Genomic DNA, 27534 nt, shown 5'->3' on the forward strand with positions numbered 1-27534 from the left:
CCTTTATATAATAATAACAATACCTTCACTATGCCTTACACTGATCGCTACACTAGCTGCATGCGCCTTACTAACTAACTATCGCCAATAACTACACGTTACCGACGGATACAAATATAACAGTATTTATTAACAATACACTACGCAATACATTTACAATACAGCACTAATTATACAGTACTCAACTACACTACACATTCCCAATTCCACCCACAAACTAACTATATGATACACACATTCAATATTAACAGCCCACCCACCTAGTACTATAAACTATCCCTATGGGGTAGACGAAGGTTGACGGTGGTCTTACTAGAGTGTAAGCCAACCATAAAGCATAAATATACCGCGGGAGGTGATTAGGGTAAATCAGGGAAGGGATTACTAGGGGTGTTGGATTATCAGGGGTAATAAGGGGTAGGGTACCAGGGGTATATAGGTTAGGGTTACCAGGGGTATATAGGGTAAGGTTACCAGGGGTATATAGGATAGGGTTACCAGGGGTATATAGGGTAGGGTACCAGGGGTATATAGGGTAGGGTTACCAGGGGTATATAGGGTAGGGTTAGGGTTACCAGGGGTATATAGGGTAAGGTTACCAGGGGTATATAGAAGGTTACCAGGGGTATATAGGGTAGGGTTTATAGTGAGTGAGAGTAGTGGGGTATATAGTAGTGGGGTATATAGGGAGTGAGAGTAGTGGGGTATATAGTGGGGTATATAGGGAGTGAGAGTAATGGGGTATATAGTGGGGTATATAGGGAGTGAGAGTAGTGGGGTATATAGTAGGGGGGTATATATTGAGAGTAGTGGGGTATATAGGGAGTGAGAGTAATGGGGTATATAGTGGGGTATATAGGGAGTGAGAGTAGTGGGGTATATAGTAGGGGGGTATATATTGAGAGTAGTGGGGTATATAGGGAGTGAGAGTAGTGGGGTATATAGTGGGGTATATAGGGAGTGAGAGTAATGGGGTATACAGTGAGGGTGAGAGTAGTGGGGTATATAGGGAGTGAGAGTAATGGGGTATATAGTAATAGGGGGGTATCAGAGGGGTACTTAGGTATAATGCTCGTTGTCCAGGGGTTGCTCGTTCGTCCAGGGATGATCCTCTCCGGCTGGGGCTCTGTACAGAAGTGCCTCAGCGTAGCGCCGCCTGACTATTTAAGTTTGGCGGCGCTCGCTCCCGAGGCCGCACGTCCGGACGTGCACGTGCGCGCCGCCGGCCAGAACACGTGGGCCGGCGCGGTGATATGACGTCACCGCGCCGGCCCGCGCATCCCGGAGCGCGCTTCCAGGCGGAGGGTTCCTTTGATCCTCCGCCTGTAACACGTCTGCATACCATGCGGCGCGATAATTATCGCGCCGGAGGTGTGCAGATAACAGAGGGAGGGACGTTTGTTCCTCTCTCTGTTATGTTAACTATCCCCAATGGTTGGGGATAGTTAAATACCAAAAGGCATCGGATCTCTATTGATCCCATGCCTTTTGAAGTCACCAGAGGCTGGACATAATTGTCCAGCCATCTGGAGATCTTCTCATCCCCTGCAGGGATGCATGAGGAGGGGGGGGGCGGCACGTCTTGTTCCTATACTATATGTGTATGGATGCTTGGGGCACATCCATACACATATATATATACACAATTATATTTATAAGTATATGCATATTCATGGATGTTTGGGGCACATCCACAAATATGCATACACACACACACGGGATAATAAGCCCATCCATACATATATATATATACATAGAGATGTATGCCTGTCAAGGAGGCCTACATACATCTTCATGTATATCCCCTGGTCCCACCTGGACGGGCCCACAGTCAAGGGCCAATATACATGTATATATGTCAGGGCATATATACATATATATTTAAATATCACACTTCCTTCAACAGGAGCACGCTATTAAAAACAACGAATATAGACAAACTACCCTTACTTTAGGCTGTGTGGATGGCATAGCGGTTTTGTTGGACAGGATCCCTTTAAAGGGGTATTCTCATCTTGCTAATTCGTCCTCACCTGCAGTCACTCTGCTGTTCACGTGCCGGCCACGCCTCCTTATGACATCACACTGAGAACTCAGTCCTTGCCTGCTAGTTCATGTGAAGACTATGAGTCATCAGTCTGGCAGCCTGCAGTGTGTGTGAGGCCCCTCCCCCTGCTGGGGAATCAGAGAGCTGTGATAAGTGAGCTCAGTGTACAGGAACATGTGGCTGTTCTGCAGTTTTACACACAAAATCTCTGTCTGATCTCTTACAAACCCATTTTGTTTATCAAAAAATATAATTCCATATTATACATTAGCTCAAAATATTGTCAGCCAGTAGACTTCTAATCTGTGCTTTTGTCTCCCATAAAACACGACCATCCCCCACCCACCAGCACTGATGCAGATTTGTTTCCATTACAGCTGTACTCCAGTTGTGTATAAACCTTACACTATGTATCTGTATAGATGCATATACAGCTCAGCTACATGTGGCTACTCCAGTCCCCTAACATCACTTTGGCTGAATGGCTTCCTATACAGCTCTGCTACATCTTTATTCTACTCCCCCACTAGCACTGTGTCTGAAAAGCTTCATATACAGCTCTGCTACATCTGTCTGTTTATCTCTTCAACCAGCACTGTGGCTCAACAGTCTCATATACAGCTCTGCTACATCTGTTTCTCTCTTCCATCAGCATTGATGCTGACCCACCACATATACATCTCTGTTACATCTGTCTATTTCCTTCACCATTAGTACTGTAGCGGAACAGAAGCTTATTCAGCTCTGCTACATCTGATTCTATCTTTCACCTGCATTGATTCTAAACCGCCACATATACATCTCTGCTAAATCCGTCTATTTCCTTCACGATTAGTACTGTGGCTGAACAGCAGCTTATTCAGCTCTGCTACATCTGATTCTATCTTTCACATGCATTGATTCTAAACCGCCACATACACATCTCTGCTAAATCCGTCTATTTCCTTCACCATTAGTACTGTGGCTGAAAAGCAGCTTATTCAGCTCTGCTACATCTGATTCTATCTTTCACATGCATTGATTCTAAACCGCCACGTACACATCTCTGCTAAATCCATCTATTTCCTTCACCATTAGTACTGTGGCTGAAAAGCAGCTTATTCAGCTTTGCTACATCTGATTCTATCTTTCACATGCATTGATTCTAAACCGCCACATACACATCTCTGCTAAATCCGTCTATTTCCTTCACCATTAGTACTGTGGCTGAACAGCAGCTTATTCAGCTCTGCTACATCTGCCCCCTGTGTCCCTACATTCCATACAGTTGCCCCCTTTGTCCATCCATTTCATACAGTTGCCCCCTTTGTCCATCCATTTCATACAGTTGCCCCCTTTGTCCATCCATTTCATATAGTTGCCCCCTGTGTCCATCCATTTCATAAAGTTGCCCCCTGTGTTCCTACATTCCATATATTTGCCCCCTGTGTCCCTACATTCCATACAGTTGCCCCCTTTGTCCTTCCATTTCATACACTTGCCCCCGTGCCCCTACATTCCATATAGTTGCCCCCTGTGTCCCTACATTCCATATAGTTGCCCCCGTGTCCCTACATTCCATATAGTTGCCGCCTGTGTCCCTACATTTCATATAGTTGCCGCCTGTGTCCCTAAATTCCATATAGTTGCCTCCTGTGTCCCTACATTCCATATAGTTGTCCCCTGTGTCCCTACATTCCATATATTTGCCCCCTGTGTCCCTACATTCCATACAGTTGCCCCCTTTGTCCTTCCATTTCATACACTTGCCCCCTTTGTCCTTCCATTTCATACACTTGCCCCCGTGCCCCTACATTCCATATAGTTGCCCCCTGTGTCCCTACATTCCATATAGTTGCCCCCTGTGTCCCTACATTCCATATAGTTGCCGCCTGTGTCCCTACATTTCATATAGTTGCCGCCTGTGTCCCTAAATTCCATATAGTTGCCCCCTGTGTCCCTACATTCCATATAGTTGCCCCCTGTGTCCCTACATTCCATATAGTTGTCCCCTGTGTCCCTACATTCCATATAGTTGTCCCCTGTGTCCCTACATTCCATATAGTTGCCCCCTGTGTCCATACATTCCATATAGTTGTCCCCTGTGCCACTCCTATTCAATTTGTCTTCCCCTCTGTGTCATTGCATTACATAAATGTGTCCCCTTTGTTCAAAATAATAGTGTTTTCTGTCCCCTTTGAACTCAGAATGAACACCTTTATTGGCACATATTCAATAATCGTTGGTGGATTTAGTGGGGCGAGTAGAAATTATACTTGCCTATTAGGAAATAGTATGCCGGTCCTCCGACGTCCGTCCGCACACTCCGCTGCCTTGCCCGAACTGCTCGGACGGCCGCGCATGTGCGGCCGCCCGAAAGAGATAAAGACGTGCGCGCTCTCAAGTAAATTAACAGGCCGGCCACAGGATCGCAGACGATGAAGTGCGCAGGCGCGGCCCATGGATGCGGCAGGCGAGATGTGGCCGTATCCATGGGCAGCGCCAATAAACAACACTGATACAAAAAATTTTTTTAAAATAGAAAGGTTGGTTATTTTTAATGACATGTATAGGAAAAAGTTTTCAGGTGGGGCAAAAGATTCAAATTAAGACTGATCAATAAGATGATAATACCCCTTTAAGACCTTATTACCATCTATACTTTTATCATTCTTGTTGTATTAGGTATTTGTGTGTGTTCTTTCCATACAGTGCATTCAGAAAATCTTCAGACCCTTTCACATTTTGATATGTTGTGGCCTTGTGCTAAAATAAAATAAAAATATCAAGTTTTCCCCATCAATCTGCACACAATACTCCGTTATGACAAAGTGAAAGCAGAATTTTAGAAACATTTGCAAATGTATAAAAATGGAAAAACAAAATGGCAGAAACTCCCCAAATCTAGATGTGCAAACCTTGTGCTATTATACCCAAGAAGACAGGAGACTATTATTCCTGCCAAAGCTGCTTCAACTAAGGGTACTTTCACACTAGCGCTAAAGTTTTCCGGTATTGAGGTCCATCACAGGGGCTCAATACTGGAAAAAAAACGTTTCAGTTTTATCCTAATGCATTCTGAATGGGAAGCATTCCGTTCAGGATGCATCAGGATGTCTTCAGTTCAGTCCCTCTTACGGTATTTGGTCTGAGAAAATACCGAAGCATGATTCGGTATTTTCTCCGGCCAAAATTCCAGAACACTTGCCGGAATGTATTGAAATATATTAATGCCGGATCCGGTACCAAGTGTTCTGGAAAACCGTATCTGGTCTCCCAGTCTGCGCATGCGCAGACCTTTAAAAATGCAAAAAAATAAAAATACTGGATCCATTTTTCTGGATGACAACGGAGAGACAGATCCGGTATTTCAATGCATTTGTCAGACGGATCCAGAAACTAATGCTATCTGTTTGCATAAGGATTTCGAGATCCTAGAGAATCCTCTAACGCAAGTGTGAAAGTTCCCTAAGATTTTAGTTTTTCCTTTTCAATAAATTTGCAAAGATTTTGAACATTCTGGGGGTCATTTATTATACAGAAATACACCTTAATCGGGCGTGATTTACGCTGTAATCTGCGACTTCTCCCTGCTCACACCAGGTCTAAAAAAGTGGGCGCGTCAGGGAAGGGGACGGACCAGCAGTTTCGTCTCATTTACTATTTTTTACGGCTGTTTTCGGTATAGAAAATGGTCTAAATGTAAGAAAGCTAGGAAGCTGGCTTACATTTAAGGCTCATTCAGACAGCCATATGTTTCGTTCCGCACCCGTTCCGCATTTTTGAGGAACGGGTGCGGACACATTAATTTCAATGGGACCGCAAAAGATGCGGTGTGCTGTCTGTATCCATTGTTCCGTTCTGCGGAACAAAATATAGAGCATCTCCTATTCTTGTCTGCAAAAATAGGCATTTTCTATGAGAGTGGTGGCCATGTGAAGTCCGCAAATTGCGGAACGCACACGGACCAGTATCTGTGTTTTGCAGATCCACAATTTTCGGACCGCAAAACACATACGGCCGTCTGAAGGAACCCTTAGAAGCAGCGGTGGATCTGCCAAAATGATGTAGAGGCCGGCACCTCTTCATAACTCCAGCAGATTCCCCACCAGGTATAGGGCGTATTAGGACTGGCGTCTAAAATGCCGGTCTTAATAAATGTGTCCCTCTGTTTTCTCTTTCTCATTATGGGGTTCAGAATGATGGAGAAAAATTAGATTTTTTTAAATTTATTTTAGGACAAGGTCACAACTAGAGATGAGCGAATTTCTAAAAAGTTTGATTCGACTGCTTCGCCAAATTTCACCCAAAAATTAACTTCGTGACGAATGACTTCGTCACGAAGCGCATTTTTTTGTAAGTAGCAGATGCAATGACAGGGAGCTTCGATAGTGCCGCCCCCCGTCATTCATACATGATCACGGCATCTGAGTGTAAAATTAACAATAAAAAAAAAATGTAATCAAACTTTATTATGAGAAAACTACAGTGCATTCAGAAAGTCTTCAGACCCTCTCACTTTTTTCACATTTTGCTATGTTGTGACTAGAGATGAGCGAATCGAATCCCACAAAGTGGAATTCGATCCGAATTTCAGGATAAATTTGATTCGCCTAGAAGCCGAATTCCCTCGTGCTTTGTGTCAGCGAATCAATTTAACCTGAAATAGTATAAAGAACAAAAAAATTAAAACTCGCCTCCTCCATTTGCTCGCGACGGGGCCGCCAGCCGCCATCTTGCTTGAAGACCTCGGCCGAAATCCTGTGCGGCGCGAGATTACGTCATCACGCCGGCTGGGGTCTGAAGACTTTCTGAATGCACTGTAGTTTTCCTATGTCAGAAGTCACATCAGCTCATAGAGAACTAACTGTGCTTGAACTGTGGATTAATACATTGAATCAGCCTCCATACTGTAATGTATTTCATGTTCCGATTCAGAATGTATCTGCACAAGACAGAAACCTTTCAAGTAGGCTGCCTGTAATGATTAGAATGTGGCTGCTTCCATTGATATTATACGGGATGCCAATGCTACCCTTCATAGTATAAATGTACCATTTTTCTTATCAGTGCCTTCATTTTGCTTTGTTGCAGCCAGTTCCACAGGGGTACACAATGTACAGTACTCAGGAGCCAGTTCAGCAGCACCATGGTGGAGGTGAACTACTTACTCCCAGTTATAACTCGCGGGCAACCACCGCAGCTTCTCCTAGTTCCGCTCTGATGGAAAGGCTGCGACAGATTCATCAACAGCCCTCTGGATATGTGCAGCAAGGAGCTTCCTTCATACAACCAATGGCAAGTAATCAAAGGTAAGTTTTGTGAAGAAGGCATTATCAGGACCGACTGCAAGCAGAGATCTTGAAAGCTGAGAGGAATTGATATGAGAAGTAATACTATATAGATAGTGTAATACTATTATCTACTCCCTCCTGACCACTGCACAGGTCACAGAGCATAGTAGTCTAGAAAACTCTCCCATAGGAGTCACTGAGGTCGTCTTCTGTCCTTTGTGTTCATGGCCCATGGTGGTTGCTCTCAAAGAACAGGAAGTCTTAACATATTTTAGGCCTAGTGGCCACTGTGTAAGAAATTGTATAATTTTAGGATTTAAAAAAATATATATACCGTAGATAATGACATAGAAATAAAAAACAAAACAAAAAAACATCAAAAGTTCTAAAAATAGTGCACTTTCTGGTTACACATTCCTTTATGGATTATCGCAGTATACAGCCCAGAAATGTACTGGTTTACAGGATGATTCATTTCACAAAGTATTAGGAATGACATCTGTGATAATGTCTATAATGCTGTTACCTAGATTAAATTAAAACAGTAGAGGTATAATTTGTGTTATGTAAATTGATTGTCAGACTTGTCAATTAAAAAAAAAAACTAAATATGACTCACCACATAACGCTCCTCTTTTTCCAGCACATCATCCTTATTCCTCACCTCCAGTCTGTGTTTACATGGCTGCAGCGGTGATGCAGTGGGCGGGGTTAAGCATGCACAATCTCACTATTGTCTGAAGTCCCCTGATGACGCTGCTGGCGCAGCGAAACATGTGGGGCAGGCAGTAGCTAATCAATTGCTATTTTAATAGCACCACGTCCTACTGTTGCACAAACAACTAGGGCTCCGGAGCCCAGTTGTTAGATAAACTGAATATGTACTGATAGGTAGTGAGGGGAACAAGTAGGACCCTCTAACCTACTGAATGAGGCTATCAAATAGCCCCTGATTTAGATAGTATTAGGACACAGGTGCAATGAGGTTTTAATATATTTAGCTTGTTCTGTTTTCATTTCATTTCTTTATTATGATCCAATAAAGGTTACTTTTAAAGGGATTAATAGAGGGAGGCTGGCGAACTATCAGGCAGTGTCCTGTATTTTGCTCTACTATATACAGCGGTGATGTATCTTCATACTGCACATTAATGCTGAAGCCAGTCAATGCAGCAGCCAGTTATACACAAACTAGAGGACAGACACAGAGCAGCCATGCTGAAAACAGCAGGGGATTAAAGGGGTTATAGAAGATTAATACAAACCTCTCAGAGTGGCCAACCCACGGTGGTGATCATAATTACCTGGCTGGCCCCTACCTCTGGGTGCGGTGTCTGTCTCTCCCGGGCTGGCTCTTCCTCTCCCTGTATCACTGACAACAACATTCGTTGACAGGGGGACCAGTGACCGCTGCAGCTATTCCCAGGCCGCAGCAGTGACCTGCTTCTCTTGCATCATGTGACCACTGTGGCCTGTGATTGGCTGCATCGGTCACTTGTTCCCTGTAGACAGGTGCTGTTTTCAGTGCTGCAGGGAGAGAAAGAGGCGGCCCCGGAGCGACATATACCAAACCCAACGGCGGGGACCAGGTAAGTATGATCACCACCGTAGGTCAGACACTCTGGGAGGTCTGTATTAGTCTTGGATAAGCCACAGTGGTGTCGTTAGGTCAAAACATTCGGGGCTGGAGCCCCGGATGTTTTGTCCAGTGCCCCCAATGTTTATGCTGGTTTGATTTTTATGAGGCTATTCCTAGCCGTCTGGGCAATCCCACAGATCATCCCCCAACCCCTCTTGTACTTGTTCCGCTACTTGCAGGCTGCGCGGGCATGAGTTCAGAACTTCAGTCACTTCGGTCCGCAATTCTTTTCTGCGGCGTGTGATCCCACGAGACCAGCCGTGGGAGGTCACGGGTCTCGCGGGATCACGCGCCGCAGAACAGAATTGTGGACCGAAGTGACTGAAGTTCTGAACTTGTGCCCGCGCAGCCTGCAAGTAGTGGAACAACTACAAGGGGGGTTGATAGGTTCCAACTTCCTACACTTGTTGATGGGTTCCTTCACAGATTACAACTCATTCTGGCATCCCAGCAGCACAATCTGTGATTAGTTTATAGTTGGGGGGTTTGCTTAATTTGAAATTAGGCTGATTATAGGTTAGGATGATCTGTGGGGCTAGGCCCTTCACTGTAGTTATTAACCCCTTTCAGCAGTCCCCCATTCACTGAAGGGGGGACTCCTAAAAGGGGTTTATAACTACTGTGAAGGCCCCCCCCCCCCGATGGTGATGAGGGCGTGGCTTCACTGGGGCTCATGCCCTGGATGTCTTCAGACCCTAGCAACGCCCCTGCACCGTCAGATAATCGCTAGCAAGCATTCCTTTTAACTTTCGTTAGCGATTATCTGGTGCATTCTCGGCCTGTGTAAAGGGCCCTTTTGAAAACATCCCTATTTTTCCAAATGCACGCAAAGAAAGATTAAATGACAGCTTTCTTGGAAACTGCTTGCAGTATCCTCTCAAGACCTGTTCTACACCAAACAACAAAAATTCTGCTAAAATCTATGGCGTACAAATCTCATCATAACATTTACGAGGCATGTTTTTCTCATTCAGGTTTCCTCATCAGCCGTTGCAGCAGAGCCCTTTGATCGGCGGAGGCCTGGAACCAGTAGCGGCACAAGTTTTACATTCAAATCTTAGTTCTGTGCAGCAGAACCAGGAGCAGTTGAGACAGAGACAGCAGCAAATTTGCCAACAGAGACTTGTACAGGTAGAAATTATACATTGACAGATTGTGGCACTGAAATGTTTTTCTGGCAGTTAAAACCAGATAGTGTTGCATATCCTTTTATTCTAATCTATTGTTATGTTATTATTGCAGATTTGTAAAAAATCATACCTGAGGTGTTGTTAACAGCATTTAGAGATATTCTTTACAGTGGTCATCACAGGCCATAGACACAATGATGAGGGAAACTCATTGACTTCTATGGGAGAGTTTCTAGGCATTCTCTGTGACCCATGCTGAGATCTGGAGGGAGTAGATAAGCTGTGATATCACCTATTGTGAATGGTGACTATTAGGAATGAGCGAATCGACTTCGGATGAAATATCCAAAGTCGATTTGCATAAAACTTTGTTTGAATACTGTAAGGAGCGAGCGCTCCGTACAGTATTAGAATGTATTTGCTCCTATGAGCCGAAGTTATTACTACATAATAACTTCATAGATCAATTACTACTGTAAAAAAACATTTCCCGAACTTTGGTTCACTTCCAAAGTACCACTTGGAACTGAATCCAAGTTCAGGAAATGGGTTTTTACAGTAGAAATTGATTTATGAAGTTATTATTAGAGATGAGCGAATCGAAGTTGACGAAGTGGAAAAAATTGATTCGCACCGAATCCGAATTTCCACACACTTCGTGGTAACGATTCACATTTTTTCCTAAAATGGCTGCTGCACATGTAAGGACATGGAGGAAAGAACTCTGGGACATGGAGGAAAGAACTCTGTGATGTCACAGCCCTATAAATAGCCTCAGCCATTATGGATTTAGCCATTTTCCAGTGTACTTAGTGCAGGGAGAGATGTCAGCAGGCACTAGGGAAAGTACTAGGAAAGACTTGAAAACTTTTATTTTGAAAAAAAAAAAGTTCAGGGAAAGATCATTAGAAGTGTAGGAAAAAGGATAGGGTGAAAGAATTCCACAGTATTGAAGCAGAACAGGATCCAATAAGAGAGTGTACAGCCTGGGTAATAGAAACAATCCTATTACACCTTGCTGCACTGACTGCGGATCCAAATTATACTGCTGCTTTCAGGTTTGCAATAGATGATACCTCTGTAATACCAGCAAACTGTTCTTTTTATTGAGGTGCAAGTGCTGTGTGATACAGCCATTAACAGGGTGTATTACTAGGAAATATTTATAGGTCTTATTAACCCTCTGAGGTGCAGTTATATGTTCTATAGCCTTTTTTGGCATGTATTAGTGGGGGAAAAAAGGGCTTATTAGCTGTTCAGTGGTGGAGTTATAAGTTCTAAAGAATGTTTTGGCGTGTATTAGTGGCAAAAAAAGTATTATTTGCCGTTCAGCTGTGCAATTATATGTTCTAAAGCCTTTTTTGACGTGTATTAGTGAGAAAATAACAGCCCTTTTTGTAGTGTATTAGTGGCTTAAAAAAAATGTATTATTTGCCGCTCCGCTGTGCTGTTACAGTATATGTTCTAAAGCCTATTTTGTCGTGTATTAGTGGCAAAAAAAAAGTATTATTTGCCGTTCAGCGGTGCAGTTATATGTTCTAAAGCCTTTTTGGCGTGTATAAGTGGGGAAAAAAGTATTATTTGCCGTTGTGTGGTGAAGTGATAAAATTTCTGCCTTTTTTGTGGTGTATTAATTTCCTTTTTATTTTCTTATTTGATCTAACAGTATGTCAGACAAAGAAGTGACAGGCCCTGCACAGGGGAGGGGCAGAGGCCTAAATATTTCTGGCGCAGGCACAGATCGCAGCAGAGTAAGGGGCTGTGGCAGCAGGTGTCACTTCGAGAGGCCTGAGCTCCCGATGTCATCTAGCGGTCGCGTCTTGACCAGCAACCCAGCGGTTCTTGAATGGTTGATTCGGTCATCCTCTTCATCCCAAGCTACATCAGACACCGCCAGCCAAGAGTCGATGGGTTCATCTAACACAACCCTTAGTTGGCATGGCCCGGGAGCAGGCCCTGTGCCCTCACGTGTCCTCAACCTCCCTCTGTCCTTTTCTGTTCCCTCAGCCAGAGAAGTATTATATGCTGTGGGCTCAGCTCCACTATACAGCGAGGACGAGCTACTAGAGGAGAGTCAGTAGCTACTGCCCAGCCAAGATCTGGAGGAGACATCCGCCGCTTCCTCCAGTAGGCGGGCAAGTAGTGATGAGGAGAGTGGTGTGGGAGCAGGTGTTTTGCGAGCGGTCAGGCTCCTGGCTCAGATACCGTTGAGGAGGACATCAGTGACGTGCAGACAGTACTTGATGAAGATGTAGCCGATCGCAATTGGGAGGCGGGTGACGAAGGGGTTTCATCATCGGGAGAAGAGGGTGGCAGCTTGCACGTGAGGCAGCGGCAGAGCCAGCAAGTCGGTAGCGTGGCCGGGAGTCAGCAGGGTGGCAGCAGTGGGAGGTCGGGAGCCAAACATGCCCAGGATAGACCACCCGCTTCGCAGGAGCCTACCTGCCCGGAATGTAGTGGTGCAGGGGTTCACAGCGGCAGCAGTGGTAGCAGTCAGTCAGTGCAGAGTGTTGGGGTAAAATCACCTACTCGGCGATGTGGCAGTTTTTTGTTAAGCCGCCGGAGGAGGTGAACATGGCCATTTGCCGAATCTGTGGGCAGAAGGTGAAGCATGGCCAGGGTACCAATGTTGGCACCATGGCCCTGCATCAACATATGCAGCGTCACCATAAAGTGGCCTGGGAGAACCGTGGCTCCAATGTGGTGGAAATCAATAAACATACATTTCAATTTGGGTGGGAAAAACTCAGTGCCGTTGTGGAGGTTATTGGAAAATCCAATTACCGGTAAGAGTAATTTATACTTTTCCCCGGCACTGACAGGAGGATTAGCAGAGTAATCTACTAGGGCGGGACAACAACGGCAAGAACTCTACGCTCAAAGGATAAGTCCAGATTCTTTTGGACATCTAGTTTATAGTGGTTGTAGAAAGTCATGGGACTTGCCCAGGTGGCCGATTTACAAATCTGGTCTAAAGAGACCGAGGCTGATTCTGCCCAGGAGGATGAAACTGCCCTAGTGGAGTGGGCTCTTATTCCTACAGGAGGTAAAAGGTCTTTCTTGATGTAAGCAGTGGAGATGACATTCTGAATCCACCTGGCTATGGTAGACTTGCTGGCGGCTTTTCTTTTATTGGCCCCCTGGTGTTGAGGGAAAAGTTGGTCCGATCGTCTAAACTCCTCTGTAGCTTTTAGATAGGCCAAGACAGATCTTCTTACATCCAGGATATTAAATTTCTTCTCTTTTTCAGAGGAAGGATGTGGGCAAAAGGATGGCAGCGAGATTTGTTAACCACAATGGAAGGAGGAGATAACTTTAGGAAGAAATGAGGGACAGTGCCTTAGAATTATACGATCGTCTAGAATAGATAAATAGGGCGTCTTACAGGAGAAGGCCTGTATCTCCCCAATTCTTCTAGTGGTGGTTATTGCCACTAAGGATAGTGTCTTGTAAGTTAATAGTTTTAGAGAGATTTAATCCACCGGTTCAAATAGAGCAGGGGTACTCAACTGGCGGACCGCGGTCCAAATACGGACCGCGGCCGCCAGTTGTCCGGATCCCGGCCATCGTTCAGAGCGCTCCTCCTCTCCTGCACACTGTACCGTGCAGGAGGAGGAGCTTACCGGCGCACTTCCACCTGTCCCACAGCGCAGTGAGACAGGGCTTCCTCCACATGTAGCGCTCCTCCTCCTGCACACTCTGGCAGCTCTGCTCAATACAGCGGCGGGCACAGGAGGAGTCTCTCCCTGCCCCCTGTGCTGCGGCTGTCCCCGCCGCTGCCAATAAGAAGAGGCAGGAGGAGGAGGGGAGGGGCTGTGGCCACTGCGCCACCAATGATGAAAACCGACCTGTAATACAAATACAGGAGGCGGGTGCCGGAATCAAATAGCCGGCACCCGACCTCTGTGACAGGGAGCTGCGATCAGCTGCAGTTGAGTTAACCCTTCAGGTGCGGTACCTGAGGGGTTAATTGTAGCTGATCGCAGCCCCCTGTCACAAAGGTCGGGTGCCGGCTATTTGATTCCGGCACCCGCCTCCTGTATTTGATTCCGGCGCCCCCCCCCCAACACCCCAGTATAAGAAACATTGGTGGCGCAGTGCGCCCCCCCCCCCCTAGTATAAGAAACATTGGTGGCTCAGTGGGAAGTGCCAATGAGGGTTAAAAATAATAAAAGAAAATTAACTCACCTCCTCCAGTTGATCGCTTAACTGCCGGTCTCCTGTTCTTACTTCTTTCTTCAGGACCTGTGGTGACGTCACTGAGCTCATCACATGGCCCATTACCATGGTGATGGATCATGTGATGAGCTCAGTGATGTCACCACAGGTCCTGAAGAAAGAAGTAAGAACTGGAGACCGGCAGCTAATCGATCAACTGGAGGAGGTGAGTAAATTATTTTTTAACCCTCATTGGCACTGCCCACTGCGCCACCAATGTTTATTATATTGGGGGGCGCACTGCGCCACCAATGTTTATTATTTTGAGGGGGGGAGCACTGCGCCACCAATGTTTATTATATTGGAGGGCACACTGCGCCACCAATGTTTATTATGTTGGGGGGCACACTGCGCCACCAATGTTTATTATGTTGGGGGGCGCACTGCGCCACCAATGTTTATTATATTGGGGGGCACACTGCGCCACCAATGTTTATTATATTGGGGGGCACACTGCGCCACCAATGTTTATTATGTTGGGGGGCACACTGCGCCACCAATGTTTATTATGTTGGGGGGCACACTGCGCCACCAATGTTTATTATGTTGGGGGGCGCACTGCGCCACCAATGTTTATTATGTTGGGGGGCACACTGCGCCACCAATGTTTATTATGTTGGGGGGCGCACTGCGCCACCAATGTTTATTATATTGGAGGGCACACTGCGCCACCAATGTTTATTATATTGGGGGGCACACTGCACCACCAATGTTTATTATATTGGGGGGCACACTGCGCCACCAATGTTTATTATGTTGGGGGGCACACTGCGCCACCAATGTTTATTATGTTGGGGGGCACACTGCGCCACCAATGTTTATTATGTTGGGGGGCGCACTGCGCCACCAATGTTTATTATATTGGGGGGCACACTGCGCCACCAATGTTTATTATATTGGGGGGCACACTGCGCCACCAATGTTTATTATGTTGGGGGGCACACTGCGCCACCAATGTTTATTATATTGAGGGGGGCGCACTGCGCCACCAATGTTTATTATATTGGGGGGGCACACTGCGCCACCAATGTTTATTATATTGGGGGGCACACTGCGCCACCAATGTTTATTATATTGGGGGGCACACTGCGCCACCAATGTTTATTATATTGAGGGGGGGCGCACTGCGCCACCAATGTTTATTATACTGGGGTGATGGGGGGGCGCACTGCGCCACCAATGTTTATTATTTTGAGGGGGGGCGCACTGCGCCACCAATGTTCATTATTTTGAGGGGGGGCGCACTGCGCCACCAATGTTTATTATTTTGAGGGGGGGCGCACTGCGCCACCAATGTTTATTATTTTGAGGGGGGCGCACTGCGCCACCAATGTTTATTATTTTGGGGGGGGGGGGGGGCGCACTGCGCCACCAATGTTTATTATATTGAGGGGGCCGCCAGACGAAAAAGTCGGACATGTAGTACTTTTAGTCTGGCGGCCTCTCACCGTGCTGCGCCGTAACTCTGCCCCCATCCCCATTATAGTCGATGGGCACAGAGCAGCGGCACGGCGAAGTAGTGGCAAGATGGATCTGACAGGTTGAGCAGCCTGTCGGATCCGTCCTGCTGCAAGTGTGAAAGTACCCTTACTAATGAGCGCTTCCATCATGGAACGCCCATTAGTACAGCCTTTACCTCCACCGCTACTTGTGCTAGTAAAAAAAAATATATATTACGGCAGTGTTTCCCAACCAGTGTGCCTCCAGCTGTTGCAAAACTACAACTCCCAGAATGCCTGGACAGCCTTTGGCTGTGCGGGCATGCTGGGAGTTGTAGTTTTGCAACAGCTGGAGGCACACTGGTTGGGAAACACTGTATTACGGTACCTCCACCTCCATTTGCTCACGCTGTGGAGAACACTCCCTGCTGACTAGAAGCTCAGGACAGGACCTACAAGAAGCCATCACGTTGGAGCACCACTCCTGAGATTGCAGTCAGCAGCGAATGTTCACCGCAGCCAGGTGAATGCTAATATTTTTATTTTTTTTGCAAAAGCAGAGAAGGGGGGCACTAATGGGGGCAATACTCTTACTGGGGGCACTAATGGGGACATTATTCTTACTGGGGCACTAATGTGGCCATTACTAATTCTGGGACTTACCCGGGGCGCTCCACTATAACGTCAGAGCGCCCCACGTGCATGGATCACATGATCGCATGGCATCTTTACTGTTGGCGTTCAGCTCGGACCTTCACCTGACTGCAGACCCTGGTATGTGGACCTTTAATAAAACTAGTTGAGTACCCCTGAAATAGAGGCTCCATTAATACTGAGAGGACTAGACTCAGATCCCAAAGTGGAACCATAGAACGAACAGTCGGAATCTTTCTGGTAGCCCCCTTGATAAAGTGTTTAATAAGAGGGGAATCGGCCAGTCAAATCCAGAAAGGCGCTGAGGGCAGATATAAGAAAACTTAGTCCAGCTCACCTTCCTGGTGGAATATGTAATCCCGGCTCCAGAGGCCCTAGGGGAGTGTTCCCGTAGCAGGCTGCAAGTAACTTTGGAGAAGAAAGGTCCCGGAGGCAATAGAGATCCTCTAAAAGCTCTTCTTTATTGTTCACATATGAAAAACGGACATAGCCACATCGTACACAGTATAAACGTTGACGCGTTTCGGGTTAGTACCCTTAGTCGTAACACTTTGCTATGTGTGACCCCACAATGCTCCTCCCCCCAAAATCCAAGAGGGGAGGGAAGGAGCCTCCAACCCCATGGGCTATCACACAGTGCAACACACCTTTCGTTTAATACACCAATCACTAGTGCTACTAATTATACTAGTGATTGGTGTATTAAACGAAAGGTGTGTTGCACTGTGTGATAGCCCATGGGGTTGGAGGCTCCTTCCCTCCCCTCTTGGATTTTGGGGGGAGGAGCATTCCAACTCCTTTAAATTGTGGGGTCACACATAGCAAAGTGTTACGACTAAGGGTACTAACCCGAAACGCGTCAACGTTTATGCTGTGTACGATGTGGCTATGTCCGTTTTTCATATGTGAACAATAAAGAAGAGCTTTTAGAGGATCTCTATTGCCTCCGGGACCTTTCTTCTCCAAAGTTACTTGCAATGCTGAGGGCAGATATCTGAACCTTTAGAGTGGTAGGACGAAGACCTTTGTTTAGACCTGCTTGCAGGAACTCTAGAATTTGAGGGATGTCAGGATAAAGAGAACTTTTTGAAAAGGTCTGAAAGGCTTTCCAGGTCCTTAGGTATATTTTCGAGGTGATTGGTTTGCGGCTCAGCATGAGAGTAGCAACCACCTCATCTGACAGACCTTTCTCTTTTAGCGCTGACCGTTCAATTTCCAGGCCGTCAGGTTCAGTTGTTTTAAGTTTGGATGCCACATGGGACACAAGCTCTTTCTTCCTCAATTTTCATCAGCGTTCTTGGTATTAGGCTGAAGGGGGGGAAGGCATACAATAGAGTGCTTGGCCAAGGTTGGGCTAGGGCATCTAACCAAAGCGGCTGGCCCTGCCCGGAGAGGGAGCAGAACTTTATGGTTTGTTTGTTTTACCTTGTGGCGAATAAGTCTATTTCCGGACAGCCCCATTTTTCGCAGATCTTTTTGTATATTTGGGGATCTAAGGACCATTCTCCTTCTTTGACTGTTGTCCGGCTCAAAAAAAATCAGCCACGAGATTTTGATCTCCTTTTACATGAACTGCCGAAAGGGACAATAGGTTTCTTTCTGCCCAGAAAAAAGTCGCGAGCTACGGCTGCTGAAGAGCGACTCTTTGTCCCCCCTTGCCTGTTGAGGTAGGCAACCGTAGTATTGTCAAACAATACTTTTACGTGCTTTGAGCAAGAAGGCGTGTGAAGAGACGTGATGACCTTGAAGATGGCCATGAGCTCTTACATTTGACGAGGCATCTATCATGTCTGGGCCCTATTCGCCCTGTATGTACCTTCCGTTCGCATGGCCTCCCCATCCTGAACCACTGGCATCTGTGGTAATTAGCATCACGTCCTTCTGTCTCCAATAGACCCCCGTGTCTAGGTGTTTCTGTACTTGCCACCACCTTAAAGATGTTTTTACCGCACTCAGGAGGTAAACCTTCTTCTCCAGGGCAGATATCGTTCCGTTCCATGAGGAAAGGAGAAAAGACTGGGATTACCCAAGTGGCTCTGAGCCCATCTGACAGATGGAATCGTGGAGGTGAGAAGGTCCAGGATCATCATTATATTCCTGAATGTGGCTGTCCTTTGGGAGAAGAATCTGGAGACTTCCAGCATTATTTTCGCCTTCTTGTCTGCCGGTAAAAAGGACATCAGAAGATGAGAGTCCAGAAGAACCCTGAGAAAGATTTTTCTTCTTTCCGGGGACAGATCCGACTTCTTGAAGTTTATGATCCACCCTAGAGTGGTAAAGCAGTCTTGGACCTGGGAGAGATGGAGTTCAAGCATCTCTTTGGAGCTTGCCGCTACCAAAAAATCGTCCATCTTTTGGAGATGTAGGTATTTTATAACGTCGGACATGACTTTGGAAAATACTCTTGGAGCTGAGGCAAGCCCGAACAGAAGCGCCTTTAATTGGAAATGGCGCAATTCATCTCCTATAAAGACTGCAATTCTTAGATATTTTTGATGGGGTGGATATATTGGGACCTGATAGTAAGCATCTTGTAAATCTAATGTAGCCATCAGACAGTCTTGAGGAAGGAGGTTTATTGTTGATTTTATGGTTTCCATTTTGAATCTTTTGTAAACGATTGATCTGTTTACGGATTTTACGTTTATTATTAGTCGGAAGGACACATTTGGCTTCGGCATTAGGAAGTCCGGAGAATAGAACCCCTTCCCGTATTGATCTTTTGGAACAGGAAGGAGTACTCCCTTTTCTATTAGGGAGGATACCTCTGACTCTAGACAAAGTTGTTTTCCCTTTGGGGAGAGTCTATTGTTTATTGTAAATCGATCTGGCGGAAGGGAGGTAAATTCGAGTTTTAGACCCTTCTTTAGAAGGGGAGGTATAGATGTTTTCCCAGGCTGGAAAAAAAAGCCCTCAATCTCCCTCTACAGGACATCTGGCGTCATTGGGTGGAGCGAGAAGTACTCTTGGGGTTAAGTAGGAAACCCCTACCCCCCTACCTTTGGAAGGTTGCCGTTTCCTGGAACCCTCTTTCTTTTTAGGGTCCGCTCTCTTGGTCTTTCTTTGATTCTGAAATGATCCAGAGGGAACCCCTTCTTTTTATCAGATGCCTTTTCAAGGATATCGTCTAACCCTGAACCAAACAGTCTGTCTCCCTCACAGGGGATAAAACACAGTCGACTCTTAGAGCCTGCGTCTCCCGACCAGGAGCGAAGCCAAACTGTCCTCCTAGCCGCATTGGAGAGTGCGGCAGACCTGGCTGAGAGTCTGACGAGGTCAGCCGAGGCATCTGCTAAAAAGTTGGATGCTTTCTTAAGCATGGGAAGGGACGCCAGAATTTCTTTTCATGGGGTACCTGCTGCAATGTGTTCCTCCAACTGATCTAGCCAGACCGAGAGGGTTCTGGCTGTACAGGTAGAGGCAATGCTAGGATGTAACATTTCTGTATTTGTTTCCCAGGATTTTTTTAAACATGCTCTCTGATTTCTTATCCATGGGATCCCTCAAAAGTCCCATGTCCTCAAACGGGAGGGAAGATTTTTTCGAAATACGGGCAACTGGAGCGTCCCCCTTAGGTGTTTTGTCCCATAAATTTGTTTCTGATTCTTCAAAGGGATATTTCCTTTTGAAGGAATTGGGGACCGTGGTTCTTTTTTCAGGGTCTTTCCATTCTCTCGATATTAAAGCTTTAATATTATTATGGATCGGGAAGACCCTTCTAGGTTTTTCTCCCAGCCCCTGAAACATGTGATCCTGTATGGAGTGGACCTCTTTAACATCCTCAATATGCATGGTCACACGGATAGATTTTAATAGACCGTCAGTCTCTTCTGGAAGAAATAGGGGTCTGCCAGAGCCATCATCCGAAGAGGCTGATTCAGAGTCATAAGCTAATTCTCCCTTATCAAATTCAAGGGGAACATCAGAGGTGTGGGATCCCTGTGAGGTAGATGGCTGTGGTGACTGAGAAGCCATTTTTAAATCAACAGCGGAATTAACTTCCTCCTTTATAATTGCTCTCATAGACTCCAGGAGAGATGGCAATTCCTCAGACACTATCTTCTCTGTGCACTTTTGACATAAAGCTTTCTTGCTCTTTGAAGCGAAGGACTTTTTACAAATGGCACATTTTCTGCGACCTACTTCGCTGGCTGGCTTGTGAGTCATGGTCTCAGTGCCCTAAAAGGGAGACATAGGGTAATAATACCATGAGACACCATAATAAAACCAGGGCCACCACCTCACCAGATGTGAACATAAGTGCCCAATATAAAGGTGATTGTTCTAAAAACATCTGTGCACAAATAATAATAAAAAAAAATTCTCCCTTGGGGGAGGAGGCTTACCGGGCAATGGGCAGAGGTAGGATCACCAGGCTTCTTGGAGGTATCTTCTTCTGAGGCAGGCATGCTTAATGCCAGATGAGAGCTGGATGGCCAGCTGCGGTCACAAAACACCGGCATCTCAGCTCCTCACCTTTAACCCGGAAGTGACGCGCCCGAAATCTCGCGAGATTCTCTTGCCGAAGGAGAATCTCGCCTGGTGATCTGAAATCCTGTGCGATTTTTACATGCGCACGGGACTTGTGAAGCCCGGGGATGCCTGCCAGCAGGGCTTACTCCAGAGACGGGAAAGGGCGGCGAACGTGACCTCAGGGGACCCGTCTCCTGCACCAGCCCTCCTAACACGTGGGGAATAGATCCAGACTGGGCGCAATAGATCTTCCTGGCACTGCAGGAGCACTCCTACGACCCGAGGACAGGAAACAACAACTGGTGAGGTAAGGTGGAGGAGGCCTTTCTGAATTGTTGCTCCTACGTTGTTTCCTGTCCTAGGAGCGGGGACACCCTCCTGTCAGTGCAGTTGTGGAGGTGCCGGTGAAAAATAAGGTGTTCTGTGTAATCTATGTACACTCACTCCAGTGAGCCTTAGCTTTACACTGTATTTTATTTAACAGTGCGCCTATTAGTTTATTGTATATACTGTACTTGAGACTAACCACTACTTTTTGTAAAAAAAAATCTTTCCAAACATACTGCAGAACCCTCGTTTTTATAGATTTTCCTAACATTCTTAAAAATCCACCTCAGTTTAATTTACAAGAAATAATTACTGCTATTTAACCCAAATCTATTTTGCAGACTCTCAAATGCCTTGAAGGTGTCCCAGCATGCTCTAATGATTTCTATGAGAGTTCTGAAAAGAGCAGAGCAAGTATGCATGCTGGGAGTTGTAGTTTCACTGCAGCTAGCGTGTCGGCTGCATATCCCTGATGTAGAAGATTTTTTTAAAAGCCTCCATCATAGATTATTTCAAAAATGCAGAACAGAACAGTGCAGCATGCATCTCTAATTTGTCTGGTAAAATGACATCATGGATGAAATCCAACTGGACCCCTTTATAGTCAGACAGGTCTGTTGGGCACCACTGGTGGCTGTCACATGACAGATGTTTTTTTTTCCTCTCTCCTTGCAATCTGTTTTTCTGTTCCTCTGATGGAACAGAATAATGGAACGTCCGATGGAACAAAGCCTTGACAATACTTCAATGTTTTCATATAAAATAAATATGGCTGAATGAGTGTAGTAAATAGACTAAAGTACTGTATATGGTTCATATAGGGTACATCATAGGCTTTTATAGAGGAATACACAGAAATTTTATGTATTATGTATTTCAGCTACAACAACAGCAAAGTCAGCAAGCCATGGGCCTTCAAGCAGTGCAACCGCAGCAGCCACTGGTATGTCTAAAAGTTTAACAAATAAATAAGTATGCACGTAAATAAATAAATAAATATAAGTATTCACAACACAGATACATAAAAAAGTAGAGCCCATTAGGCATAGTAAAATACCAGCAAAACCTGCACTTGTTTCTGTGTGTAGACACCATACTAGATGGTGAATTAATATTTTCCACAATTTTTACACTTTCCCATTGTTGAACTCAGTTCTTGGCAAAAGCAACGCTCATATTTATTTTGAGCAAAAATAAAGCAATAGAAAAACAAGGCAAAATAACAGCGAAATAAATGATCCTCATGGGTCTTTGCAACTACCTTGGTAGCAAGTAGCTCCCCCAGTGTCCATCTAAGGCCGAATGCACACGGCCGTGTTTCACACTCGTATAGATTATACGAGTGTATTACTGTAGTGCAGCGGCGGCATGAAGCGCACGGCGTCATAGCAACCAATGACGCCGTGCGCTCCTGCTCTCAACCGGAATCCAGGCCGTGTTACCACGGACCGCTCACCGTGTGCATTCGGCCTAACACTCTGAACTGAAGATGGATCCCCAGCACATTAGCACAGGTGCTTTTAAATACACAAAACTCAGGTTCACAATCTTAAAGGGATACACACACATTTTACATTTCCAAAAACAAATGTTACAAATGAAACATACCTCAACACAGAGGAGCTTACCATCTATTTAAGATACATAACACAAAATAGTTATACTAAAGAAACTAAAAACACTCTGTTAACTGCAGCTCTGCCTCACCTGGACTAATCAGCTGCATGCATCTCACACTGCAAGGGGATAATGCTGTGTGTCAGGGTGAACAATGCCTTAGGCCTCCTGCACACGAACGTTGTGTGCACCCGTGGCCGTTGTGCCGTTTTCCGCTTTTTTTCACGGACCCATTGACTTTCAATGGGTCCGTGGAAAAATCGGAAAATGCACCGTTTTGCAGCCGCATCCGTGATCCGTGTTTCCTGGCCGTGAAAAAAATATGACCTGTCCTATTTTTTTCACGGCCAACGGTTCACGGACCCATTCAAGTCAATGGGTCCGTGAAAGAACACTGATGCACACAAGATTGGCATCCGTGTCCGTGATCCGTGGCCGTAGGTTAGTTTTTATACAGACGGATCCGAAGATCCGTCTGTATAAAAGCTTTTTCAAAGCTGAGTTTTCACTTCGTGAAAACTCAGAACCGACAGTATATTCTAACACAGAAGCGTTCCCATGGTGATGGGGACGCTTCTAGTTAGAATACACTACAAACTGTGTACAAGACTGCCCCCTGCTGCCTGGCAGCACCCGATCTCTTACAGGGGGCCGTGATCAGCACAATTAACCCCTTCAGGTGCGGCACCTGAAGGGGTTAATTGTGCTGATCACGGCCCCCTGTAAGAGATCAGGGCTGCCAGGCAGCAGGGGGCAGACCCTCCCCCCCCTCCCCAGTTTAAATATCATTGGTGGCCAGTGCGGCCCCCCCCCCTCCCTCTATTGTAATTATTCGTTGGTGGCACAGTGTGCGCCCCCCCCTCCCTTCCTCTATTGTAATAATTTGTTGGTGGCACAGTGTGCGCCCCCCCCTCCCTCCCTCTATTGTAATAATTCGTTGGTGGCACAGTGTGCGCCCCCCATCGCCCCCCCCCTCCCTCTATAGCATTAACAACATTGGTGGCCAGTGTGCGGCCTCCCATCTCCCCCCCCCCCCCCCCCATCATTGGTGGCAGCGGAGTTCCGATCGGAGTCCCAGTTTAATCGCTGGGGCTCCGATCGGTAACCATGGCAACCAGGACTCTGGTTGCCATGGTTACTTAGCAATAGTACAATAGTAGAAGATTCATACTTACCGACTGCTGCGATGTTCGTGTCCGGCCGGGAGCGCCACCTACTGGTAAGTGTCATTGCTAAATGAACTGTCACTTACCAGTAGGAGGAGCTCCCGGCCGGAAGCAGACATCGCAGCTCCCAGGTAAGTATGAATCACTACTGCTAGTAACCCGCTGCCACCAATGATGGGGGGGGGGCTAGATGGGAGGCCGTACACTGGCCACCAATGTTGTTAATGCTATAGAGGGAGGGGGGCCAATGGGGGGCGCACACTGTGCCACCAACGATTACAATAGAGGGAGGAAGGGGGGGGGGCGCACACTGTGCCACCAACGAATTATTACAATAGAGGGAGGAAGGGGGGGGGCTGCACTGGCCACCAATGATATTCAAACTGGGGAGGGGGGAGGGGGGGGGGTCTGCCCCCTGCTGCCTGGCAGCCCTGATCTCTTACAGGGGGAGATGATAGCACAATTAACCCCTTCAGGTGCGGCACCTGAAGGGTTAATTGTGCTGATCACAGCCCCCTGTAAGAGATCGGATGCTGCTAGGCAGCAGGGGGCAGTCATGTACACAGTTTGTAGTATATTCTAACTAGAAGCGTCCCCATCACCATGGGAACGCCTCTGTGTTAGAATATACTGTCGGAAATGAGGTTTCACGATCTAACTCATATCCGACAGTATATTCTAACATAGAGGCGTTCCCATGGTGATGGGGACGCTTCAAGTTAAAATATACCATCGGATTGGAGAAAACTCAGATCCGATGGTATAAAAGGGACTCCAGACTTTACATTGAAAGTCAATGGGGACGGATCCGTTTGAAATGGCACCATATTGTGTCAACGTCAAACGGATCCGTCCTCATTGACTTGCATTGTAATTCAGGACGGATCCGTTTGGCTCCGCACGGCCAGGCGGACACCAAAACGACTTTTTTTTCATGTCCGTGGATCCTCCAAAAATCAAGGAAGACCCACGGACGAAAAAACGGTCACGGATCACGGAAAAACGGGACCCGTTTTTGCGGACCGCAAAAAAATACGTTCGTGTGCAGGAGGCCTTAGTCTGTCTGCAGAAATAATAGCGGATAGAGAGAGAGGTTTGCTGGCCAGCAAGAAAGTGAAAGCAGACAAGAAAGACATACAGATATACACAGACAAACTAATGACATATTCACCCCCTAACACCCATGTAATATAAGCAGAATGAAAATGTATCTGCACCTCACAATACCATCTTAAAAAAACACATTTTCCTGTAAAAACAACCATACAATCACCTAAAACTGTCAAATTATGAGGAATGAAAAATTTAAATGGTATAAACGGAATTAACCACAAATCACTCAATAACACAGTGTGTACTGTGCTGACAGATTTCCTCACTTTCTTGCTGTTGTGATGGTTTAATTTATGATTTATGGTTTAATTTATGAAGGCGTAATTTATCATTTCAATCCACCTTGACCAGATCCGCGCTGCAGTAGTCCTTCATAGGTGTACATTGTTACTTTGTACTTTCTGTCTGGGACATACAGACTTCTCGTACGGCTTTCTCACGGAAGTTTTCCCGGAGGGCCCATTTAGCTGTAGACAAGTGCCTAATGTATAGAAGGTAAAAATGTTTGTTTTTTTCCCCCTCAAGGTAAGACATTTTACTGACAAAAATGGATGAAAGGAAACATTCCTTGCAGATAGAGAGATTTACAGTTTGGTAGCAGATAGGCTGCATACCAATGTTACGTTTGTACAAGGCAAATGAATCTTCCCCTTGTGTGTAATTAGATAGACATGTGATATCTAATAACTTGATGTGAAATTTCAAGGGAACAGAAGATTAGTGAGAAGTTACAGTTTCCAGAGCTCGTCTCCCTCTTGAGACCCTTTCCTCACCTTCATGAAATGTGTAATGTGGTCCATATTTCTGAAATGTTGTATACTGCAATTAGGTAAAAGAAAGTCAAATATTTGTATTGCATCGTTTTATGTTGGTTTGGTATGACATAAATAATGATCAGGCGTCACATTGACCTTTATGTTCGGAGTGTGATTTAAAGAAATACACTGCCAGCATAGCAGGAGTCATGATGACTAAATGAGGTCCCTGACAGGGTAACATTTTTTTTTCAGTTTCATGCCCTGGTGCCTTTCCTGAAAATGGCTTCATTCCAAAGCTGTCAGAGCCAATCTTTCAGCTCTTTATGCGAGAAACATGTTAGCTTCTAATTTTATTGGGCAGCAGAAGATTTTGTTCAGGTTGCTCCAGATACAAATGTTAAGCACATTAGTTCTATATATTTCCTTAATGTGGTTTGTAAACATCCATGGACATGATGCAGAAACAACCCTTTTCCGATGTATGATGATGAAAGGTATGTTGATCGGGTCGGTCCTTACACAGTTTGACATTAGCAGCACTGGCTGGACAGTATCAGAGTCTGTAGTGGGGCATTTGTCAGTTTATTCACAGATTTTCAGGAGGAATATAACATTATACAGTCCTAGAAGACGCTCTAGATGTGTTATTGTATGAAGAATATACATTCATATTTACTAAGAATTGTCAGGAAAGATCTCTAAGGCTACTTTCACACTTGCGGCAGAGAGATCCAGCAAGCAGTTCCGCCGCCGGAACTGCCTGCCAGATCATGCAAAACGTATGCCAACTGATGGCATTAGTAAGGGCTCTTTCACACCTGCGTTATTGTCTTCCGGCATAGAGTTCCGTCGTCGGGGCTCTATGCCGGAAGAATCCTGATCAGGATTATCCTAATGCATTCTGAATGGAGAGAAATCCGTTCAGGATGCATCAGGATGCCTTCAGTTCCGGTACGGAACGTTTGTTGGCCGGAGAAAATACCGCAGCATGCTGCGCTTTTTGCTCCGGCCAAAAATCCGGAACACTTGCCGCAAGGCCAGATCTGGAATTAATGCCCATTGGAAGGCATTGATCCGGATCCGGCCTTAAGCTAAACGTCGTTTCGGCGCATTGCCGGAGCCGACATTTAGCTTTTCTGAATGGTTACCATGGCTGCCGGGACGCTAAAGTCCTGACAGCCATGGTAAGTGTAGCGGGGAGCGGGGGAGCAGTGTACTTACCGTCCGTGCGGCTCCCCGGGCGCTCCAGAGTGACGTCAGGGCGCCCCAAGCGCATGGATCACGTGATCGCATGGATCACGTCATCCATGCGCATGGGGCGCTCTGACGTCATTCTGGAGCGCCCCGGGAGCCGCACGGACTGTAAGTATACCGCTCCTCCGCTCCCCGCTACTACTATGGCAACCAGGACTTTAATAGCGTCCTGGGTGCCATAGTAACACTGAAAGCATTTGGAAGACGGTTCCGTCTTCAAATGCTTTCAGTACACTTGCGTTTTTCCGGATCCGGCAGGCACCTCCGGCAACGGAAGTGCATGCCGGATCCCAACAACGCAAGTGTGAAAGAGGCCTAAGACTGATCAGGATCCTGATCAGTCTTAGGCTACATTCACACGTCAGTATTTTTCTATATCCCGATTTTTAGTCCGTTTTTTGCGGATCCGTTGTTCCTGAAAATGTT

General features: G+C 46.1%; 1 protein-coding gene across 1 annotated transcript in view; it reads left to right on the forward strand.

Moving 5' to 3' along the window:
• The window catches only part of MED12L (mediator complex subunit 12L), a 692480-nt gene that overhangs the window by 647490 nt on the left and 17456 nt on the right, over positions 1-27534 (forward strand). Inside the window, exons 40-42 of the mRNA XM_040429951.1 lie at positions 7121-7338; positions 9934-10090; positions 22081-22143. Coding sequence (XP_040285885.1) covers positions 7121-7338; positions 9934-10090; positions 22081-22143 — 438 coding nt within the window. The remainder of the gene's footprint in view (positions 1-7120; positions 7339-9933; positions 10091-22080; positions 22144-27534) is intronic.

The sequence above is a fragment of the Bufo bufo genome, chromosome 4 (assembly GCF_905171765.1).
Source record: "Bufo bufo chromosome 4, aBufBuf1.1, whole genome shotgun sequence".
Taxonomy (NCBI): Eukaryota; Metazoa; Chordata; class Amphibia; order Anura; family Bufonidae; genus Bufo; species Bufo bufo.